This window comes from Drosophila santomea, chromosome 3R (genome assembly GCF_016746245.2).
Source record: "Drosophila santomea strain STO CAGO 1482 chromosome 3R, Prin_Dsan_1.1, whole genome shotgun sequence".
NCBI classification, from domain to species: Eukaryota; Metazoa; Arthropoda; class Insecta; order Diptera; family Drosophilidae; genus Drosophila; species Drosophila santomea.
This window is the reverse complement of record NC_053019.2, coordinates 11,054,160-11,080,985: the sequence shown is the minus strand read 5'-3', so window position 1 is coordinate 11,080,985 and position 26,826 is coordinate 11,054,160. Positions and strand designations below refer to the sequence as shown.

Here is a 26,826-nt window from a genome sequence, read left to right as displayed (position 1 = left end):
TTGTTAAAATCGTTCCGCTGAGCTGCGTGTATAAATACCAAATAACTGTTATTTGTATTAATTTATTAAAATACCAATTCGCACAGCCGGTATGCAAGCAGTCGAAGTATGGTATTTAAGCACCTACTCGCGAACGGTCACACATATTTTCAGTTTTTGAGAACACAGTTTGATGAACTTTATCCGAAATTTGAGAAATTTCAAAATTTCAACGAGTCCAGGCAGGGGTTACTAAAGTCTCGCCTCGCCCAGCTTGCGCCATTGACTTTGGCGTGGAAATCGAAGTGAAACCGCCTGCTCCGTTGCCCAAGAAACCCATACACACACACACACGGGCACACACCCACAAAACGGCAGACAGGAGGATTTTCCGCTTGCAATTATTTAGTTGAGGGTTTCCTTGAATTTTCGTTGAAGTTTCCGGCAATTTCCATGACGGACCGCGAGCGCAGCATTCACGAGATGCTGAAGGATGCGCCCTCGCTGAACGACAGCTGTGGAGCGGTGCACACGGGCACAGAAGGAGGCAGCCTGGTCCTTGGCAGCGCCAGCAGCCACAGCATCGCCGGAGGAGGAGGTGGTGGAGGAGGCGGAGGCGGTGGAGTTGGCGGCCCTTTTGGCGCTCCCAACAGTCTGCCACTAAGGAACCATTCAGGTGAACTATTTAGAAGTCCTTGTTGCCTCGACCAACTAACCAAAGATCGATCTTTTCGTACAGCACCCACCACACCCATGTCGCCAAGTAGTCCACCATCCGGAAACGGCATCCTTAGTCCCACGGACAGCGGGAGCGGCAGCATTATCCGCACTAGCGCCTCCAAGATCGACAGTCTCAAAAACTGGAGTATATCGACGTACAAGTGCACTCGACAGATTATGCTGGAGAAGTTGGGCAAGTCGCAGCGCACCGTCGACTCGGAACTGGAAGCGCAGATTGAGCAGTTGCGCGAAACGCAGCGCAAGTATCTGTCCATCTTAAGGTTAACGCGGGCCTTCAGCTCGCACTTCCAGCACGTGGTCGTCACACAGCACGCCCTGGCCGACTCCTTCGCCGATCTGGCCCAAAAGAATCCCGAGCTGCAGAAGGAGTTCACGTGCAATTCGGAGACGCAGCGTAACCTCACCAAGAACGGTGAACTGCTGCTTAATGCCCTCAACTTCTTCATTTCGTCGGTAAACACGCTGTGCAACAAGACGATCGACGACACACTACTGACGATACGACAGTACGAAACGGCCAGGTAACCAAAGTTATTTTTTTTCCGTATGAAGCAACATAAAGAGAATATTTTATAAATAATTATTAGCCTTATACGAGTGCTCGGATTCAAACTCAATATGAGTCATTAAATAAAGATTGATATGCTGCAGTCTTTATCTGAAATGGACTTAAACTGGCTTTGTATAAAAGCTTGAAACATTTCTTATCATATTTTTGCTTCGTCTGCCTTTTAGAATCGAGTTCGATGCCTACCGCATGGACTTGGAGAACACCAAGCCGGAGCTGACGCCCTCGGCTGCCGCACTGGAGGAGACCCAGCGGAGCTATGCGCAGCACAAGGAGCAGTACGAGAAGCTGCGCTCTGACGTGGCGGTCAAAATGCAGTTCCTCGACGAGAATCGCGTAAGTAACAAGAAAGTATACATACATATGTATATTCAGAAAGACTAACCATTAATATTCCTTGGATAGATTAAAGTGATGCACAAGCAACTGATTCTGCTGCACAATGCCATCGCTGCCTACTTCTCGGGCAATGCCATGGCACTGGAGAGCACTCTAAAGCAGTTCAACATAAAGGTGAGAGTGGCAGCAGACTGACCATTGAAGTGTGCTCAAATATTTTACTTCTCCTCTTGTGGCCCACAGCTAAAATCACCCAATGCCGTCACTGGATCCTGGCTGGAGCAGTAGAGTCAGTAGAATCACGAGCACGTTGCGGACGGCCGTAGGGCGCCTATATTAGAGGAGACCAGATCCGGCGTCCACGTCCTCCACATCCACTCACTTGCTGAACGAGCACGCTCTCTAAAAAAAAGAAATCGGATGCAGAGAAAATTCAATATGCAATGCAGTGCATTGACACTGCACGACGAACCATAACAATATTTTCGTGCTAAGTTTAAGTCGAATTCCTAAGAAGTAAGCAGAAAGTGGTAACTGTATGTTATTTATATATTTTTCCAACCGCTTTCCACTGTATGTAACTCTCTGTACTACTCACATTTCCACAGCTGCTACGCTGAAGTTCCTTTAGTTTGTGTTTCCAAATTATCATTTTTCGTTCGAATATCATATTGCACTCTGCTTGTAAAACATTAAGAACACAAAAAGTCCTCTGTGCAATATGAGTGTTTTGACCCTGTGTTTTAGTTATAGTTTTAGGTATGCTAAAATGTGTGTATAAATCATTTGTAATTCACCCAAACGAATAGTCCATAACAAATCGAAACGGTTTTTGCGAGCTTGCATAATTTGAAATCATTGTTTTACTAGTCAACGTATTATTTACACTAAAATGAAGTCTATATATATATAAAAAATATATAAATAAAAACTATTTAATTACACCAAACTGTGTGCTAGTTCTTCTCCAGCTTCAGGTCGCTCAGCTTCTCGTTCAGAGCAGTTTCTTCATCCTCCTCAGCTTTGAACATGTCCTGAAATTTGGAAAATTACATTGCTTCTGTGTCTCGGGAATTGCCAGTTGATCTGACTGAGTCACTTACCGGATCGTAAATGACCTTGATGACTAGGGAGCAGCTGGGACAGGTGGCAACCTCCTCGCCCTCGATCAGCTCCTCCTAGAGTGGAAATTTACCAAATAATACATTCATAAGTAGGGCCCAAAGAAAGTTGCGTATACGCCTAGTTACCTTGGAGATCTGAAATCGATCGCCGCATGGACAGGGATAGTAGTACATCTCCTCCTCCTCGTCGTACTCGAAGTCCTCGATCTCCACCTCGTCGTGATAGATGCTCATGCCGTACTTTCTGCTCACTTCAGCGCCTAAAGTTCATTATATTCCAGGTTTATTGCGATAATTTTGATAAATCCAAGCCAAACAAATGGGCACGTTGTGTTGCGGTGCTGCCAACTCGCTGCGGTGAACAGCTGATCCAGTAAACAAATGGAAATGTTTTTTTTTCATATTTGCATTTTTGGACCGCCGGCTGCAATTGTGAAATAAGTCTTATTAGCTGACTAGAGTAGTTAATAAATACTGCATAGAAGAGCAAAGCTGAAAATCAAACCAATGTCCCAGTTGTGAAATAAAAATAAGTAGTATAAAACACTAAATCGAAATGGCCAGCAAAAAGTACAAAGACGTGAATCTATACGATCTGCTGGGCATTTCCCTCGAGGCCGATCAAAATGAGATACGTAAGGCGTACCGTAAGAAGGCTCTCGAGTGCCATCCCGACAAGAATCCGGACAATCCGGCGGCAGTCGAGCGCTTCCATGAGCTCTCCAAGGCCCTGGAGATTCTCACGGATGAGTCCGCACGCGCAGCATACGACAAGGTGCTGAAGGCGAAGAAGGCGGCGGAGCTAAGGAGTCGCCAGCTGGACGGGAAGCGGCAGAAGCTGAAGCAGGAGCTGGAGGAACGCGAACGGGCGGCACTGCACAAGCTGGCGAAGAGCCAGCCCTACAGCACGGTAGCAAAGAGCGACGAGGAGGTGCTGCAGGAGCAGATCGAGCGGCTGCGACGCGAGGGTTCCCGCCTTCTGGAGGAGGAGCAGCGCGCCATGCAGGAGCAGTTTCGGCGCAATCATGCCGAGAAACAGAAACTCCAGCAACAGCCGGCGCAGTTCGATTCCGCCCAGCATCGCATCAAGATGAAGTGGAAAGCCGAACCCGGCCAGGATTACACGCAGGAGGAGCTGCTCAAGTACCTTAAGAAGTACGGCGACGTGGTGGCCCTGGTGGTGAACAGCAAGCGACGCGGACGCGCCATGGTGGAGCTGGCAACGCGCGAAGCCTGTGACATGGTGTTGGCCTACGAGAAGGGCGATCCCGCCAAGCCACTGCACTTTGAGTGGGTAACGCCGCCGACGGCGGACAAGCAGGCATCCAAATCCGCCACCAGTGCGTCATCCACCGACTACGAAGACCTGGTCATGCGGAAGCTGCGCCAAGCTGAGGAACGCAGGCGACTCATTGAGCAGATGATGAAGGACGAGGAGGGCGAATGAAATGAAATTGTGTTGGGATAAACAACTAATTTACTATAATTAGGCTACTCTTAATCTTTTAATGATTAACCAAAACACAATTGAAAAACTATCTGATTTTATGATCAATTTACTTCAAACAAGAGAAGAAAACCTAACTTATTGTACTGCGAATAAATAAAAAATAAATATTTTTAGGGAAAGCAGCTAAGGAAAAACACTTGAAAGTAAAATAGATTTATTTTAAACCTTTTTTTAAAGACTACTTACTTAAAACTGCAAGTCATAAAAAAAATAAAATATTAAATTACATATTTACTAAACTAATTAGTAAATTGAACACATGAATCAATTATAATGAGAAACGAAGCAACATTTTTAATTTGTTGTATAATTGGTTATTAATTATTAATTAAAAATGGAAAAACCTTAATATAAAGAAAACAACATTTTCAATCAGAATACTGGCGATTTTTAGGTGCTGAGCAAACACAACAAGTTGGCAGGCCCGCGTGCCAGCTGCTGAAATTTGTTAATTGAAAAAAGGATTGCAAAAATGCCACGGGAGAGAAATAAACTGAATTACTAAGCCAACTAAAAGTAAATCGACGAAATCTCACTCGGGGCGAAATGGATAGACGACAGAGGGAGCTGGAGGAGCTGGTGTCCAGCCAGAAGGAGCAACTGGGCCGCTATGAGAAGCGACTGAAAGGTGAGCAATACATGAATTTCCATTGCAATGGGCTTAATGGAATCCAATTTGCAGACGTGGTCACTGCCTACAAGGGTCTGTTGAAGGAGAAGGAGGCACTGGAGACGAGTCTAGCGGCGCATGCGGAGGCCACGGCAGTGGGCGAGTCCGGATCGCCAGCCAGGCAGGTGGAGTCACAAAACACCAGCACAGACTCTGGGGATGGAGCAGCCGAGGGTGCTGTAGCGGGTCCTCCTGCTCCGCCGGCCGAAGGCCAACTACAGACCCAAATTATCACCCTGATGAACTCGCTGGCCACTCTTTCCGCTGAGAAATCCCGCATGGAGGCTTCGTTTCAGGCTGATAAAAAACAATTGCGCAGCCAAATCGCCCAGAAGGAGCAGACCATTCAGGAGCTTCATGTGCGCTCCAAAGAGCAGGCAGCACGGGCCAAAGGCGACGTGGACGAGGTCAAGGCCAAGTGGATTGTGGAGCGACAGGAGCGCGAGAAGGAGACCAACAACCAAATGCTCATGATCCGCGAACTGCAGAAGCTCTATGCGGACGAGCGCCATCTGAAGGACAACATCGAGATGCAGCTAAACAACTTTAAGACCCAGTTCGCCAGCAACGAAGCTGAAAACAGCCGACTGCGCGAACTGCAATCCCAACTGAAGGAGGCTCGCTCCCAGCTGAAACAGTTCCAGACCAAGGCAGAGCACTCGGCAGCAGCGTCAGCGAGTGCGGACAGCGCTGCTCTCCTTCAGCAGGTGCGCCTGGAGATGCAGCAGCTAAAGGAGCAACATTCAGTGGCCATTCGCCAGGAACAGCGACGGGTCTTGCGGGCAGAGGAACAGAGTCGCAGACAGGCGGCGCTGCACGAGGATCGCGTGGCCAGTCTGGAGGCACGCCTAGCGGAGCTCAGCACCACGGTGGGCAGCTACGATCGGCTGCGTCAGCAAGATCAGGACAGCATCCATGATTTAAAGCAGCAGCTGCAGGATCTGGAGCAGGCACACGTGCGTCCTACAACCAATTTAAGGGCGCTGAACGAAGACGTGGACGTAGCCACCCTGGTTGACGAGATGGTACGCTTGAAGAAATTGCTCACCAATGCCAATGCCCGTTCTGCCAATCCTCTGGATCTCGGCGAGATCCTATCACTTAGCGGCCAAACAGCAACACGAGTCGAAAGTCACGCGCACTGCGAGCAGCAGCTGCAGGGAGTGCAGCAAATGCTAGAGGCATCCAAGCAGCAGCGACAACTACTCGAACAGAAAGTGCAGCTGCAGCACTCGCACATCCAAACGCTGCAGGAGAAGGTGCAGGTGCTCAATCGCAACATTGACGAAGCGGAAGTCGAACTAAAACAGCAGGGCGAAAAGCTGCGCTTGGCATTGAAGAACGAGCGAACCAAGTGGCAGGAAGCCAAGGCTGAACTGGAGAACGAGACCCGCTGCAAGTTGAACGAGCTGGAACAGCTATTGCAGAAGCAGCGCCAGCGGTCACTGCAGCTTCTTGATGAGAAGGAGCAGGAGATCAAGACACTGCAGACCTCCTTCGAGGTCTTTCATTCGGCCAGCGGTGTAGGCAGCACGCTGGCCACACCCACACTGGAAGCAGGTGCAGACTCCTTCCACTACTCCTCCGACACCGACAGCGTGGAGGGCGAGCAGCGGGAAAGGAAGCTGAAGGTGCGCTCCAAGAAAATGTCCATGGGCGAGAACTGTCACATGCTGCACTACGCCAACGAGTTGGCGCGCAAGGACATCGAAATCACCACGCTGCGGAAAGCCAAGTACGCCGCTGAGTCGACGCTGCGGAAGGCGATTCAGGACAAGGTTACATCTCAGCAGGAAATGCACGAGAAGATCGAGTGCCTGGAGGAGCAGGTGGACAGGTGTGTCGTTGTCATCCAGCTATCTTGAAAAGTCATGCCATAACCTCCCATTTCAGACTCGAACGTTGCAAGACGCGCGAGGGTGCCAATCTGGAGTACCTGAAGAACGTTATTATCAGCTACATTGTTACCCGAGACGCAGACGGCAAGCGTCACATGCTGAACGCCATCTCGGCGGTACTACAGTTCACCACCGCAGAGATGCAGGCGATCAACGCATCATTCCAGAAGAAATAACATTCGTATTTTGTTTAACAATCATGTGCAACATATTTAAGTCCCTAAAATCGAAACCTAAATTGCTAACTAACTGAATCCGGCGATGGGATATTTGTCTAGGTGGGGAGCCAGTACGCCGGGAAACATGGCCAGGAACTTAAAGCGACTGCCCATCTGCGCCGGATCCGTAAGCATCTCGTAGCCAGAGCGAATGATCTCCTGGTTTTCGGGCAGCGCATGTGCCAACAGCTGCTCCAGTCGAGCCTCTCCCTGCATTCGCTGCAGGAACAGTCCCTGCTCTACGGGACCGCAGCAATGGATATGTCCGCGCGTCTCAGCGATGTGCCGCACCAGCTTGAAGTCCACATCGGCCGTGAGATCAGCGCTGCCCGGCTCCAGCAGCGGATCGTGTAGCTTGTGCTGCTTGAAGGCCCGGAAAGTGTCGGTTTTCTCGCCAAAGTGACCATAGTCCATGATTAGAGCGATGCCGCCATCCCGTTCAATGCGCTCGGCGAGCAGTCCCACCTGGCGTTCCGTCTCCAGGGAGTGCTCCAAACAGGATCGTGTCTCGCCGGGCATTGGTCGGTAAAGACTCGATACGGGCGTTTGGCTGCGTGAGAGCACATAACGGAAGCCAGCGTCTTGAGCGCCATCAGAGGATGCCACATCGATGAGCACTTCCTGCCACTTGCCATCCACCAGTTGCAACTTGTGCACTGGCAGGGCGTCGAAGAACTCGTGGGCGAGCACTAGGGAGAATCCCTGCGGCACATCCTCTAGGCGGCGATGCCAGAATGCCTTCGTTCCGCTGGCCGTTGTGCCCTCCTGGTAATGGGGCAGCTGCGCTTCCTCCGGCAGAGTTTGGTGGGAGTAGCAAAAGCGCTGTGCCTGTGCCTTACTCAGAAACGGACTAACCTCCACCATGTGCATCGAGAACTCGGCGTCCTGCTTGAACTTGGTGAGCACCTTCAGCACATCCCTGGCCAGAGTGCCGCGACCTGGACCGAGTTCCACTAACTGAAAGGGCGATGGACTGCCCATCTTGCGCCACTCGCTCACCAGCCAGATCCCCACGAGCTGTGCCAAAGAGATATGATCAGCAAGAGTTGGTTTGTATGTATTTATCTTACCTCTCCGAAGATCTGTGATATTTCCGGCGAGGTTATGAAGTCGCCCTCCCGTCCGAACACATCCCGGTTCATGTAGTAGCCAGCTTGAGGATTGGTCAGCACTTCGCGCATGTACTCCGCCACTGGAATGGGTCCGGTGGCCAGAATCTTGGCCCGCAGCTGTTTGGCCAGGCTGCCATGTCCGCTCTCCACTTTGGAGGACTCCTCCGGCTGCTCCTTCGGCGGCTCCACCTTTGGAACACTAGTGGCACCCAGATTCGGACGACGGACGGACTTGTAGCTATACCAGCGCCTGCTGCCGATCCTAAAAGCTTCGCGTAACATTTTAGGCCGGCGAAAAAGTTGGGACAAAAATAAATAAAATGTGCGTTGATCGGATGATGACGACTGGATACCCTGCATTTAACTTCTTACGATTATACAAAGAGCAACGTGATTAAAAGTGGTTTATTAACAGGATTTGTCATACAATAAAACATAAAATTCATTAAATATAAATATGATTTCATTAATTTTCAGAACTGTTTAATTATCCTAGAAGTAATTTTGTCTTGAATGCATCAATAAATAGGTATACTCTACCACAGCTAGAGGGTATAGCAATGCCCCCAAAGGGTGCTGCCCACTTGCTGACCGAACAGCTGTTTGGATAACACAAAATCGTTACGTACATGCAAACATAAATATTTAAAATTTATTCTTTCAGCACACTTAAAATAAAAAGTTACATATTGAGCTAGTTCCGTCATCTGTCATTAATCCAAGTCCGTTTCATGCCTAAAACACCTTGGCGTTCTCAACGACCTTTTCGTTGTCGTAGATCTCCTTGGCGTAGCACAAGTTGGGATAGTCATAGGCGGCTCCATATCGGTTCTTGCACCCGGTGGTGGACTTCTCTCCCGGAGTGTAGACAGGCTGACCCACAATGTTCGAGGTGGCGAAGTTGCAGGTGAGCACGAAGTGGTTGTAAAAGTCCCGGGAGAAGCGCACGGCGGCACATCCCACATGGGTGTTCTTCTCGGCCACCGCGATGGTGAACTTGCTCACAGCCTTGTTGGGAAGCTCCTCCGGGAAGCTGGCGAGGATCTCGGGAGAGGCATTCGAGCGTTCAGCAAACCAGTTCTCGATCTGCTCCTTTATGATTTCCGCATCGGTGTACTCCGTCTCGGCTCCACTGTACTGGAAAATGGCGTTGTTCTGGCCGGCGTAGGCGAATCTCTCGGTGCTGCGACACTTATCTGGCAGCGATTCACAGGTCTTCACGTTGAGCAGGGCCAGGTGGGAAAGCTCCTCGCACCAGGACATCTTAGCCATGCGAATCGCCTTGGGTAAGCCTTCTACTTTGCCTCCAGCCACGTTGTTGCGCAGCTCGTTGAAGAGATTGAGGATGAGTTTGTGATGCGGATCGATCTTCACCTCCCGCACGTCCTTGGGGCAGTTTTCACTGAAGTTCTGGGCGAAGAACGGTGAGCACCAAGGGAATTTGGGTACCTAGCACTACTTACTCCCTTGTTGTTGCAGGCAATGTGCTTGTCCAGGCAGGTGGGCAGAGCACAGTAGTCCGCTGCAAGGCTCAATCCCAGCAGGGAACTCAGCAGAATCAGAGACTTGATAGCCATTTTCAGGGCTGGTTGTGGACTGAGGCTTAGCTACCCAGAGTACTCTATTTATAGGACATCTATGAGTAGGCTTTACCTCGTAACTGGAACGGAATTGCAGCCAAGTATTGTTACAGGTGCATTTCCAGGAATGTCTGGTCAGGAACGATTTGTTTAACCATGCTCAGGTGTCATATAAAAGGGGAGCCACAGACTTCGGACTCCCAGTTGCCAAAATGCACTAAGATTGCAGCCACTAATGCTCTCCTTAGACTCTACTGTGCTAGCCTTATTTTTCGGGTGCCACCCAAATATTCTAGCAAATTCCGTGGCCATGAGTCATCCTAATCTCGTTTGTTAGGCAAAGAATTTGCAGATATACTGCTAAATTTTTTTAGAAACCATTAGATTTTGGGTACTTTGTTTTTATTGTGGATAAACTATTTACTAGTGTCCTAGGTTTCTATAATAAATAACAATTAAGCCTACTTGTATGTACATATTTTAAAATAAAGCAGAAGTCGCGAAACAGTCTGCATTATTGGATTGTAAAATCAATAATCAGTGAACGGCAGTAAATACCATATTTGGCAGTCTTTCCCCATTAGAATCAATTCAAAAGATTTGAGTTAGCTTAGCCAAAATCTTTTTATTGATCGCCGCCCTACCACAGCAGTTGGCGGTAGAAGCGAGCAGACAATTAAACGACACATTTTGCTTAAGCGGTGGTGGTAGTAGCGGCGGCAGCAGCAGCGGTGGTAGCGGCGGCCTCCTCCTTGAGACGATCCTTCTTGAGCGGACCCATGAAGGCCAGCTTGTCGGCAGGGGTCTGGAAGCGACCGTGACCCATCTTGGACGAGGTGTCGATGAACTTGAGCTTGATCTGCTCCAGGGCAGAGCGCTTGGTGTGCTTCAGCAGGGACTTGCGCAGAGTGATGATGCGCTTCTTGGAGCCGATGCAGCAGCCCTTGATCATGACGAAGTCGTTGTTGACCTCACCGTAGTGGGGGAAGCCTCCCATGGGGGTGATGCTCTTGTCAGTCAGATCGTACTCGGTGGAGGCGTTGTTCTTGATGACCTGCAAGCGATACAGTTTGCATTAGATTACTGTAGTCTTGGATAAGGGGATTAAAGATTCAATCGTATGTAGCTGAGGTCTGTTATCAGTCCTATCATTATAAATATCATGGCTTTTCAAGCTTTTTTTGTTTCGATGTCGATAATATTTTTAAGGTTTTTATCATCAGAGCAACAGATTTCTACAGCCAGATAGGATTTAAGTCCAAGTGAAATGGATGTGTACTAGTGCTTACCTTGCCATCCTTGGTGTGGATGCCAGCACCGATGCGGTAGATCTTCTTGTTGATCTCGGTACGGTGGTGGTAACCCTTCTGACCAGCACGTGCCACGGTGGTGGACACACGCGACGGATGCCAGGCTCCAATACAGGCCACCTTGCGCAGACCCTTGTGCGTCTTGCGGGGCAGCTTCTTGGTGTGCCAACGCGAGGTGACACCCTTGAAACCCTTACCCTTGGTCACGCCGACGCAGTCGATCATCTCGTCCTGGCCGAACACGTTGCTGACCTGGATGGGCTTCTCCAAGTGCTCGCGAGCCCACTTGACCTTGTCCTCGATGGAGCCACCGTTCAGCTGGATCTCCATGATATGGGCCTTCTTTTGGCGCTGCTTGATCAATCGGATCTGAAAGCGAATAGAGAGTAGGACTCCAGTTAGTTTCATCCACACTGAGGCTTTGGAAATTGGGACTGTACGTGATATGGTTTAACCGCGCTATCATCGCCTAAACGGCTCCGCACCGTTACTGGAATATATCAAGTCCCGCCACCCGAGGGGCAGTTTGCTCTGCGACGTTGCATCCCTAAACCGTGCATCGAAAATCACGGCGCGAATGCTTTTTAGGCCAGGCGCACCAAAGGCACCGAGCCCGAGGACCCAGCGCCAGTGGCGCAACAAGGCCAAGGACGTCGTAATGAAATACAATGGAATAGGAAACAAATAGAACTGATATTTACCTGCGAGTGGGCAATCACACGGATCACCTTGCAGTAACGCAGCATCTTGCGGAAGTCATTCTCGATGCTCTTCTTGCCGAGATCATCGGTCCACTTCTTGCTGGCCTTGGTGAAGGCCTTCTTCTTGCTCTTGTACCTGATGGACGATGGTCAAGTTGGAGACGCAGTGGTCAGAAACGAGCGTAATGTAGCAATCCATTGGGTGTCGCAACAACTCCAACTTCTTAGCCGCGCTGTTCATGTGGGGCGAGATAGAACAGGAAGTGCACCTCATCGCAAACTAATGGCGAGCGGAGATGCGGTCTTCCTTGTCGTGCTCACTCGTCAGGCAATTTCAATTAACCAGGGACTGCTTGGGCCCCATGATCAAAGAGAACCTGACAGCTCACACAACGTTCAGCGATTTGAAAAGCTCTCTCAGCAAGCTGATCGAAGAACTTTATGATTTTGTTTTACATTTAATAGGGGGTTATTTAGAGGAGGGAAACACTCTTCAACGGAAGTTCACACACACAAAATAGCGCACTAATCAGCATTGTTCACAAGTGAAACACTGACAAGATAATTAAGTGTTGCAACAAACAAATTGTTTTCTAAGAGGCCGATCAGAAGGAAGGCAGCAGATGCTCAAAGGTTTCAACAATAATTTGCTCATTCAGATACCAATTTTTCATCATCCAGACTCGAGTAGAAAACACGTGACCTCCATTTTGTGTGTGTGTACACCCGGTGCAAACAAAATGGCGACAAGAGGTGGGGAGTAGAAAGACCACGTGGTCCTCGATACATACCAGTTCTTGTAGAAGCGACGACGGCACTCCTCGGACAGATGCTGGGCCCAAACGTTGACCAGGGCACGCAGACCGAAGGGAGTCTCGATGTAGCCCACAGCACCGACCACAATCATGGGTGGGGTCTCCAGAACGGTGACGGCCTCGACCACCTCCTTCTTGTTGATCTCTGCAAGAGAAAGAAGCCATTAATAACGTGTATTGGTATTCCCTAAAGACAATGTATTGAATGGGCTTAGTCAGTCCGCCCTAGTTGAGATAATCACGGTTAATCAGTTGTGTTCTAACCATAAATCTTCTAGTAAATCATCATGGAAAGGGGTAAGATTTCGACAGTTGATGGACGAATGTGGGTACTTACTGGAACCAGGACGATCGGCCTCGCGCACAATGTGCGTCATGCCGGCCTTGTAGCCGATGAAGCAGGTCAGATGGACTGGCTTGCTGGCGTCATCCTTGGGGAAGGCCTTAACCTTGCCGCGATGGCGCGCTGAGCGCTTCTTGGGGTAGAAGGCCATGGAACCATGGCGAGGTGCCGAGAACTTACGATGAGACTAAAATGAATGGAGAAAATCCGTCAGCACACTGAGTTTCTTTACTTTGAGGTTAGGTGAACACGTGGATGTTGCAAGTGCAAACTGTGCACACAAATTGCTCGTTGCTTGACTTAGTTGCATTCAGTGTTTTCAATCACTAATATTTTGCAACTTATAAATTATTTTTACTTATTTATCGATCTTCACCGTTCACTTGTATATATATAATTTTATTTAATCGAATTGCTTACCATGTCTGTTCTCTTCAGACGATGTAAAACGGAAAAGAAAAGATTCCGACTTCCTCCTCCTTATATAGACTACAATGTGCCCAGTTATGACTTTTCTGAAAATTACCTTTCTGGTATATTTAGTGGTGAGTTTAAGGTCACTTTTTGTAGCATCCCACACATTTAAATTTTACAGTGGCTTAATTCTTAACATTTATGTTTTGAAGCAACACACACATATTGAAAATGGCAGAGTGTCTGAAGAGGCTTAAAATTACAAAACAGGAACTAAACAATTAATGGAACCACCGCTTTAGAGGAAATCCACTGATAATGGCCCCGGTAACTTTTAGCAAGGACACAAACCGCCGAATGTCATGCAGCCCTGAAATGTAAAATGTAACAATTTTGTCATTTTCAAATTGCATTGAGTTACTTATCACAAAAATTATTTATCACACAGGTTATGAGATACACTCAGAAATGATTAAAAGTCAAAACGCAAATCAATGTGTCCACGAAAGTGAATCATAATATCCATAACTTGAAAGAAAAGCATTTTATCGAAGTCTAGATAAAAGTACAAGTAAATAATGACTAAATTATTGCAAAGTAAACCAAATATAAACATAGCGAAGTCTCGCGCCATTGAATTTATAATTTTTGGCTGCTCCACGCACGGCCACACTAGCGCGGCGTTTTGGCGCATTTTGTTGTGTAGTAGTAGTGTTTGTGCGAAAAATAAAAATACAAAATAAGAGATACGAAATACGAAATTCGCTATGTCGACGCTAGAGCTGTGCGAAAAGTACTTTGGGACGCGGGATGTGTACAAGCTGATGGACCTGGCCAAGGGCGCCGGCGAGAAGGAGGTTAAGAAGGCGTACCACAAGCTCTCGCTGCTCGTTCACCCAGATCGAGTGCCGGATGAGCAAAAGGCGGAGTCCACCGAGAAGTTCAAGGTGCTATCGAAGGTCTACCAGGTGCTCACCGACGCCCAGAAGCGGGCGCTGTACGACGAGCAGGGTGTGATCGACGACGACGATGAGAGCGAGTCCAAGCTGTCGTCGTGGCTGGAGCTGTGGAGCAAAATCTTCAAGCCCATCACCGAGGAGGATATCAACAACTATGAGAAGGAGTATTTGGGATCAGAACTGGAGCGCACCGACGTGAAGAAGGCGTATCTGGGCGGCAAGGGTTGCATCAACTATCTGATGAACCATGTGCCATTCATGAGGGTGGAGGACGAGCCGCGCATTCAGAAGATCGTGCAGGAGATGATTGCCAGCGGTGAGGTGCCCGAGTACAAGATCTTCACCGAGGAGCCAGCCGCCAAGCGCAAGAAGCGCCACCAGAAGTACGCGCGCGAATTTAAGGAAGCTAAGGTCATCAAGGAGCGCTTAAAGCGCCGCCAGAAGGAACAGGACGACCAGGATCTGGAGGAAAACGGTGGCGACTTGCAGCAAATGATCCTGGCGCGACGCAATCAGCGCGAGTCGAACTTTGGCTCCCTGATGGACCGCCTGATGGAGAAGTACGGCAACGAGGACGACTCCGACACGGTTGACTTCAGCGCCTTCGAGAAGAAGAAAAAGAAGTCCAAGAAGCCCGCCGCCAAGAAGGAGCCCAAACAGAAGCTCAGTGGAGTCAAGACTGGCCGGGTGGAGAAGGGCAAAAACTAGTGCCAGTCCTCCTCCTTCACTCCTTATCGTACTCTCCTTAATCTATATATCACGTAGTTTAGACTTAGGTACTCTTACACTGGTAGGCACAATTATTTTGACAAAATGTTCTTTCGTGTTCCTCAGAACTCTTTTATCAGCAGCGTTCAAAGAGTGCGCAAAAGTTCATAAGTAGCATATTAATAATGGCATATAAAAAAAAGCAGGAAGAATTTTAGTTCAAGCTGATCAAAGAGAACTGAGGAACACGAAAGAACATTTTGTCAAAATAATTGTGCCTACCAGTGTATGTATTTATCCATGTACGTATACTTATATTTTTCGTTAGATTCATATTAGGTGGGAAAAGAAATGCATAGTTTTAAATCGTCACCATTATGTTACTCCGTAACCAAAAGTTTTTGCATAATGAATACAAGTTTTTCATTCACTTGGTTCGCAAGAAATTCAAATCACATATTGCAGTGTTTATAATTTAAAAAATTAAATTTTTAGTAAGGAAAAATAATCTGATGGTTCCATCAACAATACAATACTTTTTGTGTGGGTCAAATAAAGCGCATTTTTCGTAAGATTATAAAATAATCGTGTAATTTCAAATATTACCCAAATTTTGTGACGTCACCAATGCAACCACCTCGACTTGTGGGCATCGTGGCGGCGCCACACTTGGTCACACTATCAGATTATTTAATATAAACATTGCGCACTTTATTCTAAAAATATGCGATGTGCGGTGCCCCATTGCCGAAACTCCTCTGACTGCCGATCCAAAAGGAATGCGGCTCAGCAGCAGCGTTTGGGCTTCTACCGCTTCCCCAAGTGCCCGGATGCATACAAAGCTTGGCTCGCATTCTGCGGCCATACGGAGGAGTCCTTTAAGTGCAAGAATGCCTGCATTTGCATCGAGCATTTCAAGGATGAGGACATCGAGGGTTCCCTAAAATTCGAAATGGGTGAGTTCCATACATGAGCCCATAAAGATGACCAACTACGGCCTTGTCGTTCCCTCAGGATTGGCCAAAAAGCGCACTTTGCGACCAGGTGCAGTGCCCTGCATAAACAAAAGCCAGGAAAGCAGATCAGAAAGAGCCCGCAAAGAGAGGACACAGCGACGCAGGAACCAGCAACTAGTGGCTGAGCTGCTGGCGGAGGAGAATACCAAATCAATCCCCCCGGTGGCTGCCTCATTTGAGCACGATAATGTGTATATATCGGAAACTGTTGAAATGGAATTGGATCCACTTTCTGGCGAGGAAAAGCTGGAAGAGCTCCAAAAGTGTCGAACATGCTACAGGGACTTCGCCGCGGACTCCACGGTCAAGGATCTCTTTGACCCGGCCAACAGTGTCCTCCTCTTTCACATTGAAGTCATAAGCGGTGTCTGGGTTGGTTATTTGTACAAATATATAATATAAAAAAAACATTTAATATTCCAACTATCCTGTAGATCAGTCACAAACCAGACGAGCCGCGCCTCATGTGTCCGGCGTGTAAATTAGCCCTGGATCAGGCCATCGATTTCCGGGAGATGTGCATTACCACCGAGCTCAGGATCAACCAAGCCAAGCCTTTAACTGATGAACTGCAGCTAGAGGCTCAAAATAAGGATACAATATCACCAGAGCACGACTTGCTATCTGATTCGGAGTACACCAATGTGGAAGAGATTGAAGATGCAGGTGGAGAGCATGTTGAAGACGAAGCCGCATCAGATGACCAATCAAGTCAAGAGGGCGTCGTCGAATCCGCTGTACCCGCCGCTCAGGATCCACTTAGTGTGGCCCTGGGTGCCAAGATCTTCAAGGACCTGATAGATCAATACACAGGGCAAGAAAAAGCAAAGCTTAAGAAGGCAACACCAATTGCTAGGAAGCCCAGAACTAGGGAAGAGGCAGCTTGTGAGGAGAAACCAAAGCGCACTCCCAACCCAAAGACCAAAGAAGAGAGGAATCTCATACGGCGTGCCCAGCTACGGGCTAAGCCGCCAAACTTTGTGTGCGATCAGTGCGGCCAGGCCTTCCGCATGTCCCACAATCTGCGAATCCACATGCTCCGCCACAGTCGCACCAAGAACTACCAGTGCAGCGAGTGTCCGAAGACGTTCTACGATGCCTACATGCGCAACATGCACATTCGCATCCGCCACCGTGGCGAAACTCCCTTCGGCTGTGGTTTCTGCAGCGAAACATTCGCCTATGCCGGAGCTCGCCAGAAGCACGAGAGGTGAGTGGTAAATATACATGTGACATGCACAAACTTTCCCTGTACTTATTGGTATCCATTTCAGTGAGGTCCACAATGCGGCTCCCCGTCTGATTGTAAAGCGAATCAATCCGAAGCCCATGCCTAAGCCTCGAGAAGATATACGCTATCAATGCAAGCTGTGTCACAAGCATTACGCCTCAAAGTACGCACTGGGCTGGCATATCAAATCGCATACAGATGCGAACGCCTTTAAGTGCCAGCGGTGCAGCAAGAGCTACTCGGATCCCAACAAGCTTAAGCGCCACGAGATGACCCACGAGAAGAGGCCGCTGCAGTGCGACGTCTGCTTGAAGGGATTCTATCAGCGCACGCGGCTGCGGGAGCACGAGCTCATTCACACCGGCGAACGTCCTTATTGGTGAGTTATGAAGCTATTCATAAACTGGTTAAGTAATCATATAATTCCTTGTTCATCTATGCAGGTGTGAAGTCTGCAATGTGCATTTTCGCTACAAGTACAACATGAAAAGCCATGCAAACAGCAAAATGCATCAGGATAATGCGCGCAAAATGGGCGTAGGACAAATTGTTGAAACCGAATGAAACGAGTGCCTCTTTTTGAATTTTCACTTAGTTCATTTATGAATTTATGGCGGCTGGATGCACTGAGTTTGATTTTCTTTTCTTTCTGCGTTCATTTTCAATGTGACTCGAGGAGTTGATGTGCTGCGTAAAGTTGCCTGCGCGCAGGAACCAGAGATCGCACACCTCGCAGCTGAGGAGAATAGGGAAATTAGATAGAGAAATGCGCATTAGCCACGAGAAACTCACTGGAAAGTGCGCTCGCCCTTCTTAATGATTTCCCACTTGGACTGCGGCGCTCGTCCCTTCTTGCACGCCTCCCTGTAAACCGGAAACATTTATATCTCGTGGCTAGATATTTGTGAATGACCCACCTTTCATGTCTCACGCGAGAGCTGTTCGTGCTATACTCCAGGCCGCAGAAGGTGCAGGCGTAGGGACCCTCCGTGTGCTTCAGCTGGTGACGCCGCAGCAGGTGGAGGGTGTAGCACTTCTGATGGCACTGCTCGCACTCGAAGGGCTTGGTGCCCGTGTGCCGTAGCAGATGGACATGGAGATTGCTGGTGTCTTTGAATTGCCTGCCGCAGTGCTCGCAGATGCAGGGCTTGGCACTGGGTCCATTTCGGTCCACAATGCGCTTTGGCTGCTTATCATCGATGACTTTCACATGGATAAGCTTACGGCCCATGCGCATTGTGTGCTTCTTGGATTTAATTTTGGCCGAGTTCTTGATTCTTCGCTGTGGTGGCTCGTTGGTGGTGGAGGTGGCGGTGGTGGCCGCCACTTCAGTCTGTACCTCTCCATAGTCCTCGGGCAGGGGTAGAAAGTCTTCACCCGGTCCATTCTCATAGCTTAGACTTTGTTCAAGCTGATTTTCGGGATACAACGTCTGCGGGTCCTCGTCCATTTGTAACTGGGTGGGTTCTATTTTGATTTCACTGGTTGCCATCAGCTCGTCAATGCCCAGTGGATCCGGAGCAGCTGCCTGCTGGACGGGAAGTTGTTCCATGGCTGCGGGAGCCTCGCCGAGATTCATTCTCCTCCGCCGCCTGGCGAAGTACTTTTCGATCTTTGCACATCGCCGCCGGAACTTTTGCACTTGCTTGAGCAGCAGCTGGCAGTCCATGCATATGTGATTGGGCAAATCCTGGACATTCTGCAGCTGCAAGATGGTAAACAAATTCTTGTTGGATACGGAAACTGAGTAGAATTTTTTGCTTACCCAGCAGTTTGTTATGGAGCGGACGCATTGCAGCAGCTTCCTACCCTGGGGCGAGAAGATCTGAAGGCACTGTTCGGCCACGACGGTCTGGCCGCAGGTGCGGCAGAACTCTTTCATTTTATGCAATTGATTTGCCAATTATTTAAATTTATTTGTTTGACATGCATGTGAGTGTGACCGTAGGTCAGAATGACAAATTTCACATGACAAACGCAGCGGTCACACTTAATTTACATATGTGCGATAGTCAAAACAATTGCCTAATTCCATGGGTAACGATTTAGAGAATACTCATTTTGAAAAGAAAATAATATAAACTAGCCTTACATTTTAGGATAAAGAATATCAATACCTATTATTTGCGAAATGAATTACAAATAGTATTTAGTATTTTTACACACTTCATAACTAACTATCGATAGGCAGGCGAGCAACCCTATACGATGGATGGTAGCTCTGGCCGTTTCCGCCCTCCATCTTTCTGCATTGACTTTTCACGATGGTGAGTTCGCTGCTACCAAATTCTGCGAAAATAATAGTTTTTTACTGTGAAAGTGTCCCGCAAATGGAGGCAAAACATGACTGAAGTGCCGCCTCAGGGCTGGGCCATGAAAACACCACCCACCGCAAGGGGGAAATTGTGAAAATCCGGGCGAAAAACAAAAGCATGCCTTTAACCTCGAAAGCGGCCAACTCCAGGTGCTGCTCCGGTGGTCAATGGAGTTTACTTATTTACATACGTCCGATACAAGTGCCAGCAAATAACACAAGCCTTTTCTTTTTAACATTTTAGCCGCCTAAGAAGGACGCAAAGTCGTCGGCCAAGCAGCCGCAAAAGACACAAAAGAAGAAGGAGGGATCCGGCGGCGGCAAGGCCAAGAAGAAGAAGTGGTCCAAGGGAAAAGTCAGGGACAAGCTGAACAACCAGGTGCTGTTCGACAAGGCCACCTACGAGAAGCTGTACAAGGAAGTGCCCGCCTACAAGCTGATCACCCCATCGGTGGTTTCCGAGCGTCTGAAGATCCGCGGCTCACTGGCCAAGCGTGCTCTTATCGAGCTGCGCGAGAAGGGTACGTTTGCTGGCTGCACTTCATCCCATAACAAATCCTTATTTACAATTCCTCCGCTTTCAGGTCTGATCAAGCAGGTCGTGCAGCATCATTCCCAGGTCATCTACACACGTGCCACCAAGGGTGATGAGGCGTAAATGTTTTACCTTTTGCCCATCTCGCATCGCTGTAGTCGCGGTCGCCTTACAATATAACTCTGTATCGATAGCACTACGATGCCGCTGTGTGTGAAACGTTGAATAAACTTGCTTTCTTATTGATGTAAGGGACATTTGCGTGATGTTTAATTGATATAAATATACCCCTTTATCGAGAGGTGTATCACTGAGCTGCGGTCTGATGAAGTAGACGGAGTTTTCCGGCTGGGAATGTATAATATTAACCGTGATAATCATTGCAGTGAAAAGCTGTCTATTCTCGCGAATTGAACGGCAACCGTGCACTGTATTTTTAAATCAAAATACTGAGAACTCTTATAATAGCGATCTTTATGCATTGCAATATGCGTTCACTTTCGAGAGTACTTTTATGAGTGTACAAATTTCTTCAATATTTTGTAAGAATCTATTCCATGAGTACTCATTTTCAAAACAGCTGCAGAAATTTGTTTATCAGCTGAATTAGCACTTTGAATGGTTATCTTATTAATACAAATAATAAGAGCATGGATTATTAACTTTAGCTCACTTTTAACAGAACAAATTTGCTTATTTTTAATAAATAACTGTATTTATATTTGTTTATACAAAAAATAACGAATTTCCAATAAGAATTAGTAGTCGTCTTCTTCTTTCCCTCAAAGCCATTCACCCCTTCCGTTTTCACGTGACAGTGAGCACTCATGTGCAACTTCTTAATTTAATGTTCTCTTGGCTATCTGTAGTCAACAAAAATCAATTCAAGTAAATGGTTAGACGTAATACGTGAATACATAAAACAAGCATTGTTCACTTTAACAAATGATTAAAATGTCGTATAATAACTTACAAAAGTTCGGATTAAATCAAACATCTTTAGAATTAGTATATGTGTGGCTTATATTCGAACCATTTTTCAAATGAAATACCGAAATATGTAAACAAATGTAACTATGCAACTTAAAACCGAACAGTAAATGAATACCCAGCAAACTTCCAGGAGGAAGCTTACTGTGCCCGCTTACCATTCACAACGAAGCAGTGCGTGCGCTCGTACGAAATGTTTACGTGGTTACCCTTATTTTGATGACAACACGGCAGATTGGTTTGGTGCTGGCAAAGACGGGAGTTCGGTTCTGGTATCTGGTAGCCAGTAAAAATGAATTAAGCTGTAGCTAAATCGCAGATCGACGAGCCCGCGCCGCACAACTGTGCACACAACACGACGACGACGAAGTCGAGCAGGAAGCGTTTGGGTTGTGAGGTAATTTCGGAATCAAAGAAAAGAGACCTGCCGCCGCTGATAAAGATTCTCGCGAACCCGGCCAGAAGCGGAGTGGGAATCACTGAATCAGCTGGAGCACGGCTATAGCCACCCGATAATACCACGTATGCAAAGTGTGTTATCTTAGGAGCTTGAATCTCATGTACATTTTTTTTCCCCAGTTCCAAAACCGGCAAGATGATACCGCTTTCGCACAAGGACCGGAGCAGCTTGGGCTACCGGATCCGGGAGAAGCTCAACAGCTGGAAGCGACTCATCTTCTCCGACCGCAACTCCCGGAATCTGTTCCTCTTTCTGCTGCTCAACCTGAGCTTCGCCTTCGTGGAGCTCTTTTACGGCATTGTGACGAACAGTTTGGGTGCGTGCTTGGCCACTAATGGCTTTTTATCTTATCCGCAGTTTATAACCTACTTGATGGTTAATCCGCAGGCCTGATCTCCGACTCATTCCACATGTTCTTCGACTGCACTGGCCTCTTGGCGGGTTTGGCGGCCTCGGTTATCACCAAGTGGAAGGCCAACGACAAGTTCTCTTACGGCTATGTGCGCGCCGAAGTGCTGGCCGGCTTTGTGAATAGCCTGTTCCTGCTGTTCATCGCCTTCTTCATTCTGTCGGAGGGCGTGGAGCGACTTATCGAGCCGCCGGAGGTCAAGCACGAGCGGCTGTTTGTGGTCTCCGTGCTGGGACTGCTGGTGAACCTGGTGGGCATCTATGCCTTCAATCACGGCGGACATGGACACTCGCACGGTGGTCACGGACACTCCCATGGTGGTGGTCATGGGCACGGGCACTCGCACAGCCACAATGACGCCAACAATCACAATCACCAAGCCATCACCTTGGACAATGGTAACTGCAATAGCAAATTACATTTTTTTTTATATAAATTCCGGATATTCTAAAAACTACTTGCAAATCCGCCCATTTGTAGGCCATGGACACTCGCACGATCATGACAGCCATGGACACTCCCATGGGGACATGTCGGGCAGCAACTCGCAGATCATGCGCGGCGTTTTCCTGCACATCCTGGCCGATACTTTGGGATCGGTGGGCGTGATCATCTCGGCGGTGCTGATGCACATGTTCGGCTGGATGATTGCGGACCCCATCTGCTCCATTTTCATTGCCCTGCTGATAGCGCTCAGTGTGCTGAGTCTGATCAAGGAGTCGATCATGATCCTGATGCAGCGACAGCCATCCGACTTGGACCGCTCACTGCCGCAATGCTACCAGAAGGTCACCGGCTTGGCTGGCGTCTATGCTGTGCAGGAGCCGCACTTCTGGACACTTTGCTCCGATGTCTATGTGGGTGCCCTCAAGCTGGAGGTGTCCAAGAACGTCGATCCCAAATACGTGGTGACGCACACGCGGATGATCTTCGAGGCGGTGGGCGTTAAGCAGATCTACATACAGTTAGATTATGTTTGATCCCGATGGGATCGACCCACCGGTGTCCTTGTACAATGATCTGTATAGTTATCAGCGCGTGTTGTATGTTTGTGTGGTGTCCTCAAACATAATGAAATTTTAGTATACTGCAGCGCCACAATACCCTCCATCACTTTTGATAGTCCCCTCCAAGAGCTAAGTAAAACAAAATGTTTGATTTTCAGTTGTACTAGTATATTTCCGAATTTTGTTAACTTATAAACGTTCTGTATTTGTTGAAATGCGATCGGCATTCCATTCCAATTCTATACATACTGAAAGCATGGCATAACATACATATGCGATAGTCTATATCGAGGAGCGTTAGTGTAATTGTAAGCTAAGCGAAAGAAATTGTGCAAAGGTAAATATAAATATTTAAAGATTTTTTAAAATTCAAAATGAACAAAACCAGAAAATAGCAACTAATTCTGACTGACATTTCCATGGACATTCCGCCGTGCGGTGGAAGTGCATAAAGTGAATCGTTTTTGCCACAGTTTGAAGCATCAAAATTATGAACGAAATAAAATTTAATTTGTTATTAGCATTTTTATACGTAAACCGAACTGAAAGGAGTTTTAATTCCGGTTGGGTGGGTATTTGATATTCGTTATTTGTTGGGTTCAAACGAACAACCACTTTCTACTTAATCAATGGTAAGTAATTTGATTGGATAAACCTATTTTAATTATTTACAAAGGCTTCGCAGTTAAAATAATCTCGTTTACTATTTGTTTATTTTTATCAATCTTTATACTTTAAAACACCCAAAATAAACAAGAATTTGTATAGCTCATTGTTCTATTCATAAAAACTTTTGTGAAAACAAAACTTCATTTCAATACCACTTAAAAAGAATGGAAAGTTAGCTATATACAAAGAAAACATTTAAATTCATCAATGTTTGTATGATTTAAAAAAATCGGAGAAAACCAATTAAAATTGGTTTTAGTTCGTAGACCTAAAAATACGTAATTCGTATTTTCGCTAGATTGTAATGTAATAAAATATTATTCATAAGAATTTACTTTAAAAGAACTCATTCGAGCACAGACAATATTCTATGTTTGTCATAGCGAGTGCCTACTGTGCGCATCTCTAACGCGACAAACGGCAACAGGTCGACACGTTTCGCTGGAATGGAAATAGCACCTGGGGCGCAGCGCCCCGCCCCGTAAGCAGATAAAGACGTACGTATTGCCCGACCTGGAATTAGATTATAGAATCCCAATTTTCAGCGAGAGCGGCGCATTTCGTTAGCGTTGTTGAGGTTAGGGCGAAGTCAACGTGAGAAACTGGGGCAAGTCGAACTGCAACGTGCAGAAAATCGTGTGCCACTGCGCATGACCTCCAAAATGTCCGTGGATGTGTTGGTATAGGTGCGGGGCATGTCTACATCACTGTCAAAGGTCAATAACTCCGTGATTGCCCCAAAAGCAGCAACAAACTAACTGAAGTCTGTGACTCAGACGGCGGTGGCGCCCTCTCGCTTCCACTCACGCCACCATATGGCGGCGTCTACCTACGCATAACTGTAAATTTGGAAAGAAGTACAGACATGCGGATTTACAGTTGTTTTGTATAGGTGTTCCGTTTAATTTCAGTACTGGTGTTCCCATTTTCGGTCAGTTTTTTTTTTTGTTAATTTCTTAGCGAAAATGCATACTAATTTGTAGGTGTTGCTATCAAAATATTATTTTAATTACAATAGTTGGCGCAATTCAATTGTTTAGCTCGCTGTGATTAAACAATAAACATACATTAAGTCGAATTTATGAGTGCTCCGGCCGAAAGAAATCAAAACTAAAATCGCACAGATTGAGGGACAGGCATTTTTGTCATCGTTTTAACATAAATTTAAGACTTTCAAAATTGTAACTAAGCATCTGATAAATATATGTGTAGAAGGTATGCATGAGTATAGGTTCCGTTTGGGGTAGAATGCTTCTGGGTCGGATTGGGATCCATCTAGCATTTCTCCTCATCGAGACCGTGCTTGAAGAACATGAGCACGGGAACGCTGTCGCCGTTGATTTCGCGGTATTCCACCAGGGCCACCATGCCGTCGCAGTCCATGGATTCGCCGGTGAAGAACTGCAGCTCCTTGAAGCGGCCGAGGATGTCCTTCATGGCCTTGTTCATGTTGGTCTTAAAGACGTCGACCTGGTCGGGTGACTTCTCCTCCAGCTTGGCCAGCACCTTCTTCATGTAGTCCTTCAGGTAGAGGGTGTACGACTTCTTGTCGCCGAAGGCGAAGCACTCCTGCAGTCGGTGGTTAAGCACAACATCCACGCCCGACTCCGAGGTGATGTCGGTACCCTCGTCGGCCTCCTCGGCGGAGGCATTGGCGCCCTCCAGCCTGATATCGTCACCTTGGCGGGTGATCAGCTTGCCGTACACCTCGTAGATCACTTCGTCCACCAGCTTCATCTTGTAGGTGTCGGCGAACATCTCGTCCCCGGTGATGATATCCTTGTAGATCTTCATGGTGATTGGGTTGTCGGGTATCGGAAGATGGCGTCTAAATCGCTGGCGAAAATGCAACTACAACTGCACCGGACCGGGAACACTGCGAAACGACCTGCCACGCGCTCACTCGAACAGCAAAAAGAATGAGCGAGAAAAAATGGCGAATGAACTGCCAACTCGCTCGGTGCCGGCGACGGTCTGGCAACGCTTACTACGTAATGGCAGCGCCTGGTGCTCGTATTGATAATATCGATGATTTCTTGTTTTCAATTTCTTATTTAAAAGAGATGTATCTACGATATATTTATGTGCTTGCTACATTTAAAATATGGCATACTGTATAAAAATGCATAAGGAAGCAGAATATAAACTATATACATATAACTGCTTAACAGTTAATATGAAATTGACACTATCTTGTTTTCTTCCAACGTAGTGGCATCACTGCTTGCGGTAATATCGCGCAGTCAGTGTACGGTCCCATCAATACAAGTTCGAGTGAAAAACAGGGAAATGTACGTAATTTCTGTCATGGCACTGCGAAAACCCTGATTTGTGACTGCTTTTTGCAGGTATGCACTCTCCAGCTCGTTGATCCGCTCGCCGGCGCTGCGCCAGGGCCTCCAGATGGCCGCTGCCAGCCGCCCGGTATCGATGAAGGTGGTCTCCGTGGCCGAAACCCAGAAGGACGAGTCGTTCTTTGAGAAGAACGAGCGTTTGGGCAGGAAGCTTTCGCCCCATCTGACCATCTACCAGCCCCAGCTGACCTCCATGCTCTCGATCTGCCATCGTGGCACAGGATTGGCATTGGGAGTGGGTGTCTGGGGCCTGGGACTGGGCGCTCTGATCTCCTCCCACGACATCAGCCACTATGTGACCATGGTGGAGGGCCTCCAGCTGAGTGGCGCCACTCTGACCGCCCTCAAGTTCATCATCGCCTATCCGGCTGGCTATCACACCGCCAATGGTATAAGGCATCTGCTCTGGGACACCGGACGGTTCCTGAAGATCAAGGAGGTTTACTCCACCGGTTACGCAATGGTCGCCACCTCTTTTGTGCTATCCGCTATCTTGGCCCTGCTCTAAGTCAAAGTCCCCGGCTAGACCTATTACATTTTAGTGCAAACACTGTGTGAAAATTGTTATATACTAAATACATGTAGTGTGTATATTTATAAAGGTGTTTGTTGTGTTACGCAATTTATTTTGTTGCTTTGGGTGCGCTGTATTCGTTTGTTGTTCGCTGCAATTTGCAGAGTGTGCGTGTTTCTAATGATTTCGGTGACTTATATAGCGATCTCGGTTTGCTGGCCAGTTTAGCACACATCTTGCGGTCCATAGACAGCAAAATCAAGTATACGCTCCGAACGATCGATTTCCGATAACAGAAAAATACATGCCTGCGTCAAAAAGTCGGCAATGCTTTTTAA

The 26,826-nt window shown here is 47.5% G+C and overlaps 14 protein-coding genes and 2 non-coding genes across 20 annotated transcripts; 8 read left to right on the top strand and 8 right to left on the bottom strand.

Moving 5' to 3' along the window:
• Positions 1-125: 125 nt before the first annotated feature.
• On the top strand, positions 126-2,576 carry LOC120452221 (arfaptin-2). The gene is made up of 5 exons (XM_039636348.2): positions 126-655; positions 719-1,241; positions 1,456-1,624; positions 1,694-1,801; positions 1,871-2,576. Exons 1-5 carry the CDS (start codon positions 433-435, stop codon positions 1,913-1,915), a joined length of 1,068 nt encoding a protein of 355 aa, XP_039492282.1. The 5' UTR covers positions 126-432; the 3' UTR covers positions 1,916-2,576.
• LOC120452225 (DPH3 homolog) lies at positions 2,457-3,118 on the bottom strand. Its single transcript, XM_039636351.2, has 3 exons — positions 2,878-3,118; positions 2,731-2,805; positions 2,457-2,661 (listed from the first exon to the last, which is right to left on the bottom strand). The coding sequence occupies exons 1-3, from the start codon at positions 2,983-2,985 to the stop codon at positions 2,584-2,586; spliced, it is 261 nt and encodes an 86-aa protein (XP_039492285.1). The 5' UTR covers positions 2,986-3,118; the 3' UTR covers positions 2,457-2,583.
• Positions 3,119-3,146: 28 nt separating this feature from the next.
• Positions 3,147-4,429, top strand: LOC120452223 (dnaJ homolog subfamily C member 17). Its single transcript, XM_039636349.2, has one exon. It carries the CDS (start codon positions 3,308-3,310, stop codon positions 4,196-4,198), a length of 891 nt encoding a protein of 296 aa, XP_039492283.1. The 5' UTR covers positions 3,147-3,307; the 3' UTR covers positions 4,199-4,429.
• A 243-nt stretch (positions 4,430-4,672) lies between these two features.
• LOC120453226 (GRIP and coiled-coil domain-containing protein 1) lies at positions 4,673-7,061 on the top strand. Its single transcript, XM_039637821.2, has 3 exons — positions 4,673-4,889; positions 4,944-6,768; positions 6,825-7,061. The coding sequence occupies exons 1-3, from the start codon at positions 4,808-4,810 to the stop codon at positions 7,003-7,005; spliced, it is 2,088 nt and encodes a 695-aa protein (XP_039493755.1). The 5' UTR covers positions 4,673-4,807; the 3' UTR covers positions 7,006-7,061.
• On the bottom strand, positions 7,014-8,494 carry LOC120453228 (protein arginine methyltransferase NDUFAF7 homolog, mitochondrial). The gene is made up of 2 exons (XM_039637827.2): positions 8,118-8,494; positions 7,014-8,064 (listed from the first exon to the last, which is right to left on the bottom strand). The coding sequence occupies exons 1-2, from the start codon at positions 8,439-8,441 to the stop codon at positions 7,075-7,077; spliced, it is 1,314 nt and encodes a 437-aa protein (XP_039493761.1). The 5' UTR covers positions 8,442-8,494; the 3' UTR covers positions 7,014-7,074.
• A 291-nt stretch (positions 8,495-8,785) lies between these two features.
• On the bottom strand, positions 8,786-9,778 carry LOC120453232 (antigen 5 like allergen Cul n 1). The gene is made up of 2 exons (XM_039637832.1): positions 9,623-9,778; positions 8,786-9,569 (listed from the first exon to the last, which is right to left on the bottom strand). Exons 1-2 carry the CDS (start codon positions 9,734-9,736, stop codon positions 8,895-8,897), a joined length of 789 nt encoding a protein of 262 aa, XP_039493766.1. The 5' UTR covers positions 9,737-9,778; the 3' UTR covers positions 8,786-8,894.
• A 566-nt stretch (positions 9,779-10,344) lies between these two features.
• LOC120453229 (60S ribosomal protein L3) lies at positions 10,345-13,465 on the bottom strand. 2 transcript variants are annotated; one of them, XM_039637828.2, is made up of 6 exons: positions 13,329-13,465; positions 12,903-13,095; positions 12,542-12,710; positions 11,751-11,886; positions 11,029-11,418; positions 10,345-10,793 (listed from the first exon to the last, which is right to left on the bottom strand). In XM_039637828.2, exons 1-6 carry the CDS (start codon positions 13,329-13,331, stop codon positions 10,434-10,436), a joined length of 1,251 nt encoding a protein of 416 aa, XP_039493762.1. In that variant the 5' UTR covers positions 13,332-13,465; the 3' UTR covers positions 10,345-10,433. The 2 variants fall into 2 exon arrangements, with proteins under 2 accessions (XP_039493762.1, XP_039493763.1); XM_039637829.2 differs by lacking the exons at positions 10,345-10,793; positions 11,029-11,418; positions 11,751-11,886 and adding an exon at positions 11,888-12,187 and having other exon boundaries at positions 13,329-13,346.
• Positions 12,352-12,430, bottom strand: LOC120454729. Its single transcript, XR_005616661.1, has one exon. It is a non-coding gene; the product is annotated as a small nucleolar RNA U83 (small nucleolar RNA).
• On the bottom strand, positions 12,777-12,854 carry LOC120454728. The gene has a single exon (XR_005616660.1). It is a non-coding gene; the product is annotated as a small nucleolar RNA U43 (small nucleolar RNA).
• Positions 13,466-13,814: 349 nt separating the features above from the next.
• Positions 13,815-15,446, top strand: LOC120453231 (J domain-containing protein CG6693). Its single transcript, XM_039637831.1, has one exon. The coding sequence runs from the start codon at positions 14,090-14,092 to the stop codon at positions 14,987-14,989; it is 900 nt and encodes a 299-aa protein (XP_039493765.1). The 5' UTR covers positions 13,815-14,089; the 3' UTR covers positions 14,990-15,446.
• Positions 15,447-15,571: 125 nt separating this feature from the next.
• LOC120453227 (zinc finger protein 184) lies at positions 15,572-17,867 on the top strand. 3 transcript variants are annotated; one of them, XM_039637822.1, is made up of 5 exons: positions 15,572-15,945; positions 16,004-16,377; positions 16,440-17,215; positions 17,280-17,615; positions 17,680-17,867. In XM_039637822.1, the coding sequence occupies exons 1-5, from the start codon at positions 15,714-15,716 to the stop codon at positions 17,798-17,800; spliced, it is 1,839 nt and encodes a 612-aa protein (XP_039493756.1). In that variant the 5' UTR covers positions 15,572-15,713; the 3' UTR covers positions 17,801-17,867. The 3 variants fall into 3 exon arrangements, with proteins under 3 accessions (XP_039493756.1, XP_039493757.1, XP_039493758.1); XM_039637823.1 differs by lacking the exon at positions 17,680-17,867 and having other exon boundaries at positions 16,440-17,222; positions 17,280-17,417; XM_039637824.1 differs by lacking the exon at positions 15,572-15,945 and having other exon boundaries at positions 16,258-16,377; positions 16,445-17,215.
• On the bottom strand, positions 17,813-19,221 carry LOC120453230 (transcription factor Ouib). Its single transcript, XM_039637830.2, has 4 exons — positions 19,002-19,221; positions 18,154-18,941; positions 18,029-18,100; positions 17,813-17,972 (listed from the first exon to the last, which is right to left on the bottom strand). Exons 1-4 carry the CDS (start codon positions 19,116-19,118, stop codon positions 17,837-17,839), a joined length of 1,113 nt encoding a protein of 370 aa, XP_039493764.1. The 5' UTR covers positions 19,119-19,221; the 3' UTR covers positions 17,813-17,836.
• Positions 19,222-19,362: 141 nt separating this feature from the next.
• LOC120453225 (40S ribosomal protein S25) lies at positions 19,363-20,340 on the top strand. The gene is made up of 3 exons (XM_039637820.1): positions 19,363-19,503; positions 19,795-20,071; positions 20,135-20,340. Exons 1-3 carry the CDS (start codon positions 19,501-19,503, stop codon positions 20,206-20,208), a joined length of 354 nt encoding a protein of 117 aa, XP_039493754.1. The 5' UTR covers positions 19,363-19,500; the 3' UTR covers positions 20,209-20,340.
• A 907-nt stretch (positions 20,341-21,247) lies between these two features.
• On the top strand, positions 21,248-23,493 carry LOC120452995 (zinc transporter 7). Of its 2 annotated transcripts, none has more exons than XM_039637499.2 (4): positions 21,248-21,472; positions 21,655-21,851; positions 21,923-22,342; positions 22,425-23,493. In XM_039637499.2, exons 2-4 carry the CDS (start codon positions 21,671-21,673, stop codon positions 22,922-22,924), a joined length of 1,101 nt encoding a protein of 366 aa, XP_039493433.1. In that variant the 5' UTR covers positions 21,248-21,472; positions 21,655-21,670; the 3' UTR covers positions 22,925-23,493. The 2 variants fall into 2 exon arrangements, with proteins under 2 accessions (XP_039493433.1, XP_039493432.1); XM_039637498.2 differs by having other exon boundaries at positions 21,252-21,597.
• A 999-nt stretch (positions 23,494-24,492) lies between these two features.
• On the bottom strand, positions 24,493-25,548 carry LOC120452982 (translationally-controlled tumor protein homolog). The gene has a single exon (XM_039637479.2). The coding sequence runs from the start codon at positions 25,412-25,414 to the stop codon at positions 24,896-24,898; it is 519 nt and encodes a 172-aa protein (XP_039493413.1). The 5' UTR covers positions 25,415-25,548; the 3' UTR covers positions 24,493-24,895.
• A 270-nt stretch (positions 25,549-25,818) lies between these two features.
• On the top strand, positions 25,819-26,575 carry LOC120453782 (succinate dehydrogenase cytochrome b560 subunit, mitochondrial). Its single transcript, XM_039638630.2, has 2 exons — positions 25,819-25,911; positions 25,969-26,575. Coding segments are annotated over exons 1-2 (516 nt in total). The 5' UTR covers positions 25,819-25,909; the 3' UTR covers positions 26,483-26,575.
• Positions 26,576-26,826: the final 251 nt, after the last annotated feature.

What these genes read in the sequence shown, in the direction of transcription:
- LOC120452221 (XM_039636348.2), top strand. Translation starts at nt 433, where the DNA reads ATGACGGACCGCGAGCGCAGCATTCACGAGATGCTGAAGGATGCGCCC. An exon ending in GCCACTAAGGAACCATTCAG is followed by an intron (nt 656 to 718) that starts GTGAACTATTTA and finishes CTTTTCGTACAG; the next exon opens with CACCCACCACACCCATGTCG. An exon ending in AGTTCCTCGACGAGAATCGC is followed by an intron (nt 1,625 to 1,693) that starts GTAAGTAACAAG and finishes TTCCTTGGATAG; the next exon opens with ATTAAAGTGATGCACAAGCA.
- LOC120452225 (XM_039636351.2), bottom strand. Translation starts at nt 2,985, where the DNA reads ATGAGCATCTATCACGACGAGGTGGAGATCGAGGACTTCGAGTACGAC. An exon ending in ATCGATTTCAGATCTCCAAG is followed by an intron (nt 2,806 to 2,877) that starts GTAACTAGGCGT and finishes TTTCCACTCTAG; the next exon opens with GAGGAGCTGATCGAGGGCGA. An exon ending in TCAAGGTCATTTACGATCCG is followed by an intron (nt 2,662 to 2,730) that starts GTAAGTGACTCA and finishes TCCAAATTTCAG; the next exon opens with GACATGTTCAAAGCTGAGGA.
- LOC120452223 (XM_039636349.2), top strand. Translation starts at nt 3,308, where the DNA reads ATGGCCAGCAAAAAGTACAAAGACGTGAATCTATACGATCTGCTGGGC.
- LOC120453226 (XM_039637821.2), top strand. Translation starts at nt 4,808, where the DNA reads ATGGATAGACGACAGAGGGAGCTGGAGGAGCTGGTGTCCAGCCAGAAG. An exon ending in CTATGAGAAGCGACTGAAAG is followed by an intron (nt 4,890 to 4,943) that starts GTGAGCAATACA and finishes TCCAATTTGCAG; the next exon opens with ACGTGGTCACTGCCTACAAG. An exon ending in CTGGAGGAGCAGGTGGACAG is followed by an intron (nt 6,769 to 6,824) that starts GTGTGTCGTTGT and finishes CTCCCATTTCAG; the next exon opens with ACTCGAACGTTGCAAGACGC.
- LOC120453228 (XM_039637827.2), bottom strand. Translation starts at nt 8,441, where the DNA reads ATGTTACGCGAAGCTTTTAGGATCGGCAGCAGGCGCTGGTATAGCTAC. An exon ending in TATCACAGATCTTCGGAGAG is followed by an intron (nt 8,065 to 8,117) that starts GTAAGATAAATA and finishes TCTTTGGCACAG; the next exon opens with CTCGTGGGGATCTGGCTGGT.
- LOC120453232 (XM_039637832.1), bottom strand. Translation starts at nt 9,736, where the DNA reads ATGGCTATCAAGTCTCTGATTCTGCTGAGTTCCCTGCTGGGATTGAGC. An exon ending in TTGCCTGCAACAACAAGGGA is followed by an intron (nt 9,570 to 9,622) that starts GTAAGTAGTGCT and finishes TTCTTCGCCCAG; the next exon opens with AACTTCAGTGAAAACTGCCC.
- LOC120453229 (XM_039637828.2), bottom strand. An exon ending in GGCCGATCGTCCTGGTTCCA is followed by an intron (nt 12,711 to 12,902) that starts GTAAGTACCCAC and finishes TTTCTCTTGCAG; the next exon opens with AGATCAACAAGAAGGAGGTG. An exon ending in TCCACACCAAGGATGGCAAG is followed by an intron (nt 10,794 to 11,028) that starts GTAAGCACTAGT and finishes TATCGCTTGCAG; the next exon opens with GTCATCAAGAACAACGCCTC.
- LOC120453231 (XM_039637831.1), top strand. Translation starts at nt 14,090, where the DNA reads ATGTCGACGCTAGAGCTGTGCGAAAAGTACTTTGGGACGCGGGATGTG.
- LOC120453227 (XM_039637822.1), top strand. Translation starts at nt 15,714, where the DNA reads ATGCGATGTGCGGTGCCCCATTGCCGAAACTCCTCTGACTGCCGATCC. An exon ending in TTCCCTAAAATTCGAAATGG is followed by an intron (nt 15,946 to 16,003) that starts GTGAGTTCCATA and finishes TCGTTCCCTCAG; the next exon opens with GATTGGCCAAAAAGCGCACT. An exon ending in GCTCGCCAGAAGCACGAGAG is followed by an intron (nt 17,216 to 17,279) that starts GTGAGTGGTAAA and finishes TATCCATTTCAG; the next exon opens with TGAGGTCCACAATGCGGCTC.
- LOC120453230 (XM_039637830.2), bottom strand. Translation starts at nt 19,118, where the DNA reads ATGAAAGAGTTCTGCCGCACCTGCGGCCAGACCGTCGTGGCCGAACAG. An exon ending in GCTCCATAACAAACTGCTGG is followed by an intron (nt 18,942 to 19,001) that starts GTAAGCAAAAAA and finishes ACCATCTTGCAG; the next exon opens with CTGCAGAATGTCCAGGATTT. An exon ending in AAGGGCGAGCGCACTTTCCA is followed by an intron (nt 17,973 to 18,028) that starts GTGAGTTTCTCG and finishes TATTCTCCTCAG; the next exon opens with CTGCGAGGTGTGCGATCTCT.
- LOC120453225 (XM_039637820.1), top strand. An exon ending in TATCGAGCTGCGCGAGAAGG is followed by an intron (nt 20,072 to 20,134) that starts GTACGTTTGCTG and finishes CTCCGCTTTCAG; the next exon opens with GTCTGATCAAGCAGGTCGTG.
- LOC120452995 (XM_039637499.2), top strand. Translation starts at nt 21,671, where the DNA reads ATGATACCGCTTTCGCACAAGGACCGGAGCAGCTTGGGCTACCGGATC. An exon ending in CATTGTGACGAACAGTTTGG is followed by an intron (nt 21,852 to 21,922) that starts GTGCGTGCTTGG and finishes GTTAATCCGCAG; the next exon opens with GCCTGATCTCCGACTCATTC. An exon ending in AGCCATCACCTTGGACAATG is followed by an intron (nt 22,343 to 22,424) that starts GTAACTGCAATA and finishes GCCCATTTGTAG; the next exon opens with GCCATGGACACTCGCACGAT.
- LOC120452982 (XM_039637479.2), bottom strand. Translation starts at nt 25,414, where the DNA reads ATGAAGATCTACAAGGATATCATCACCGGGGACGAGATGTTCGCCGAC.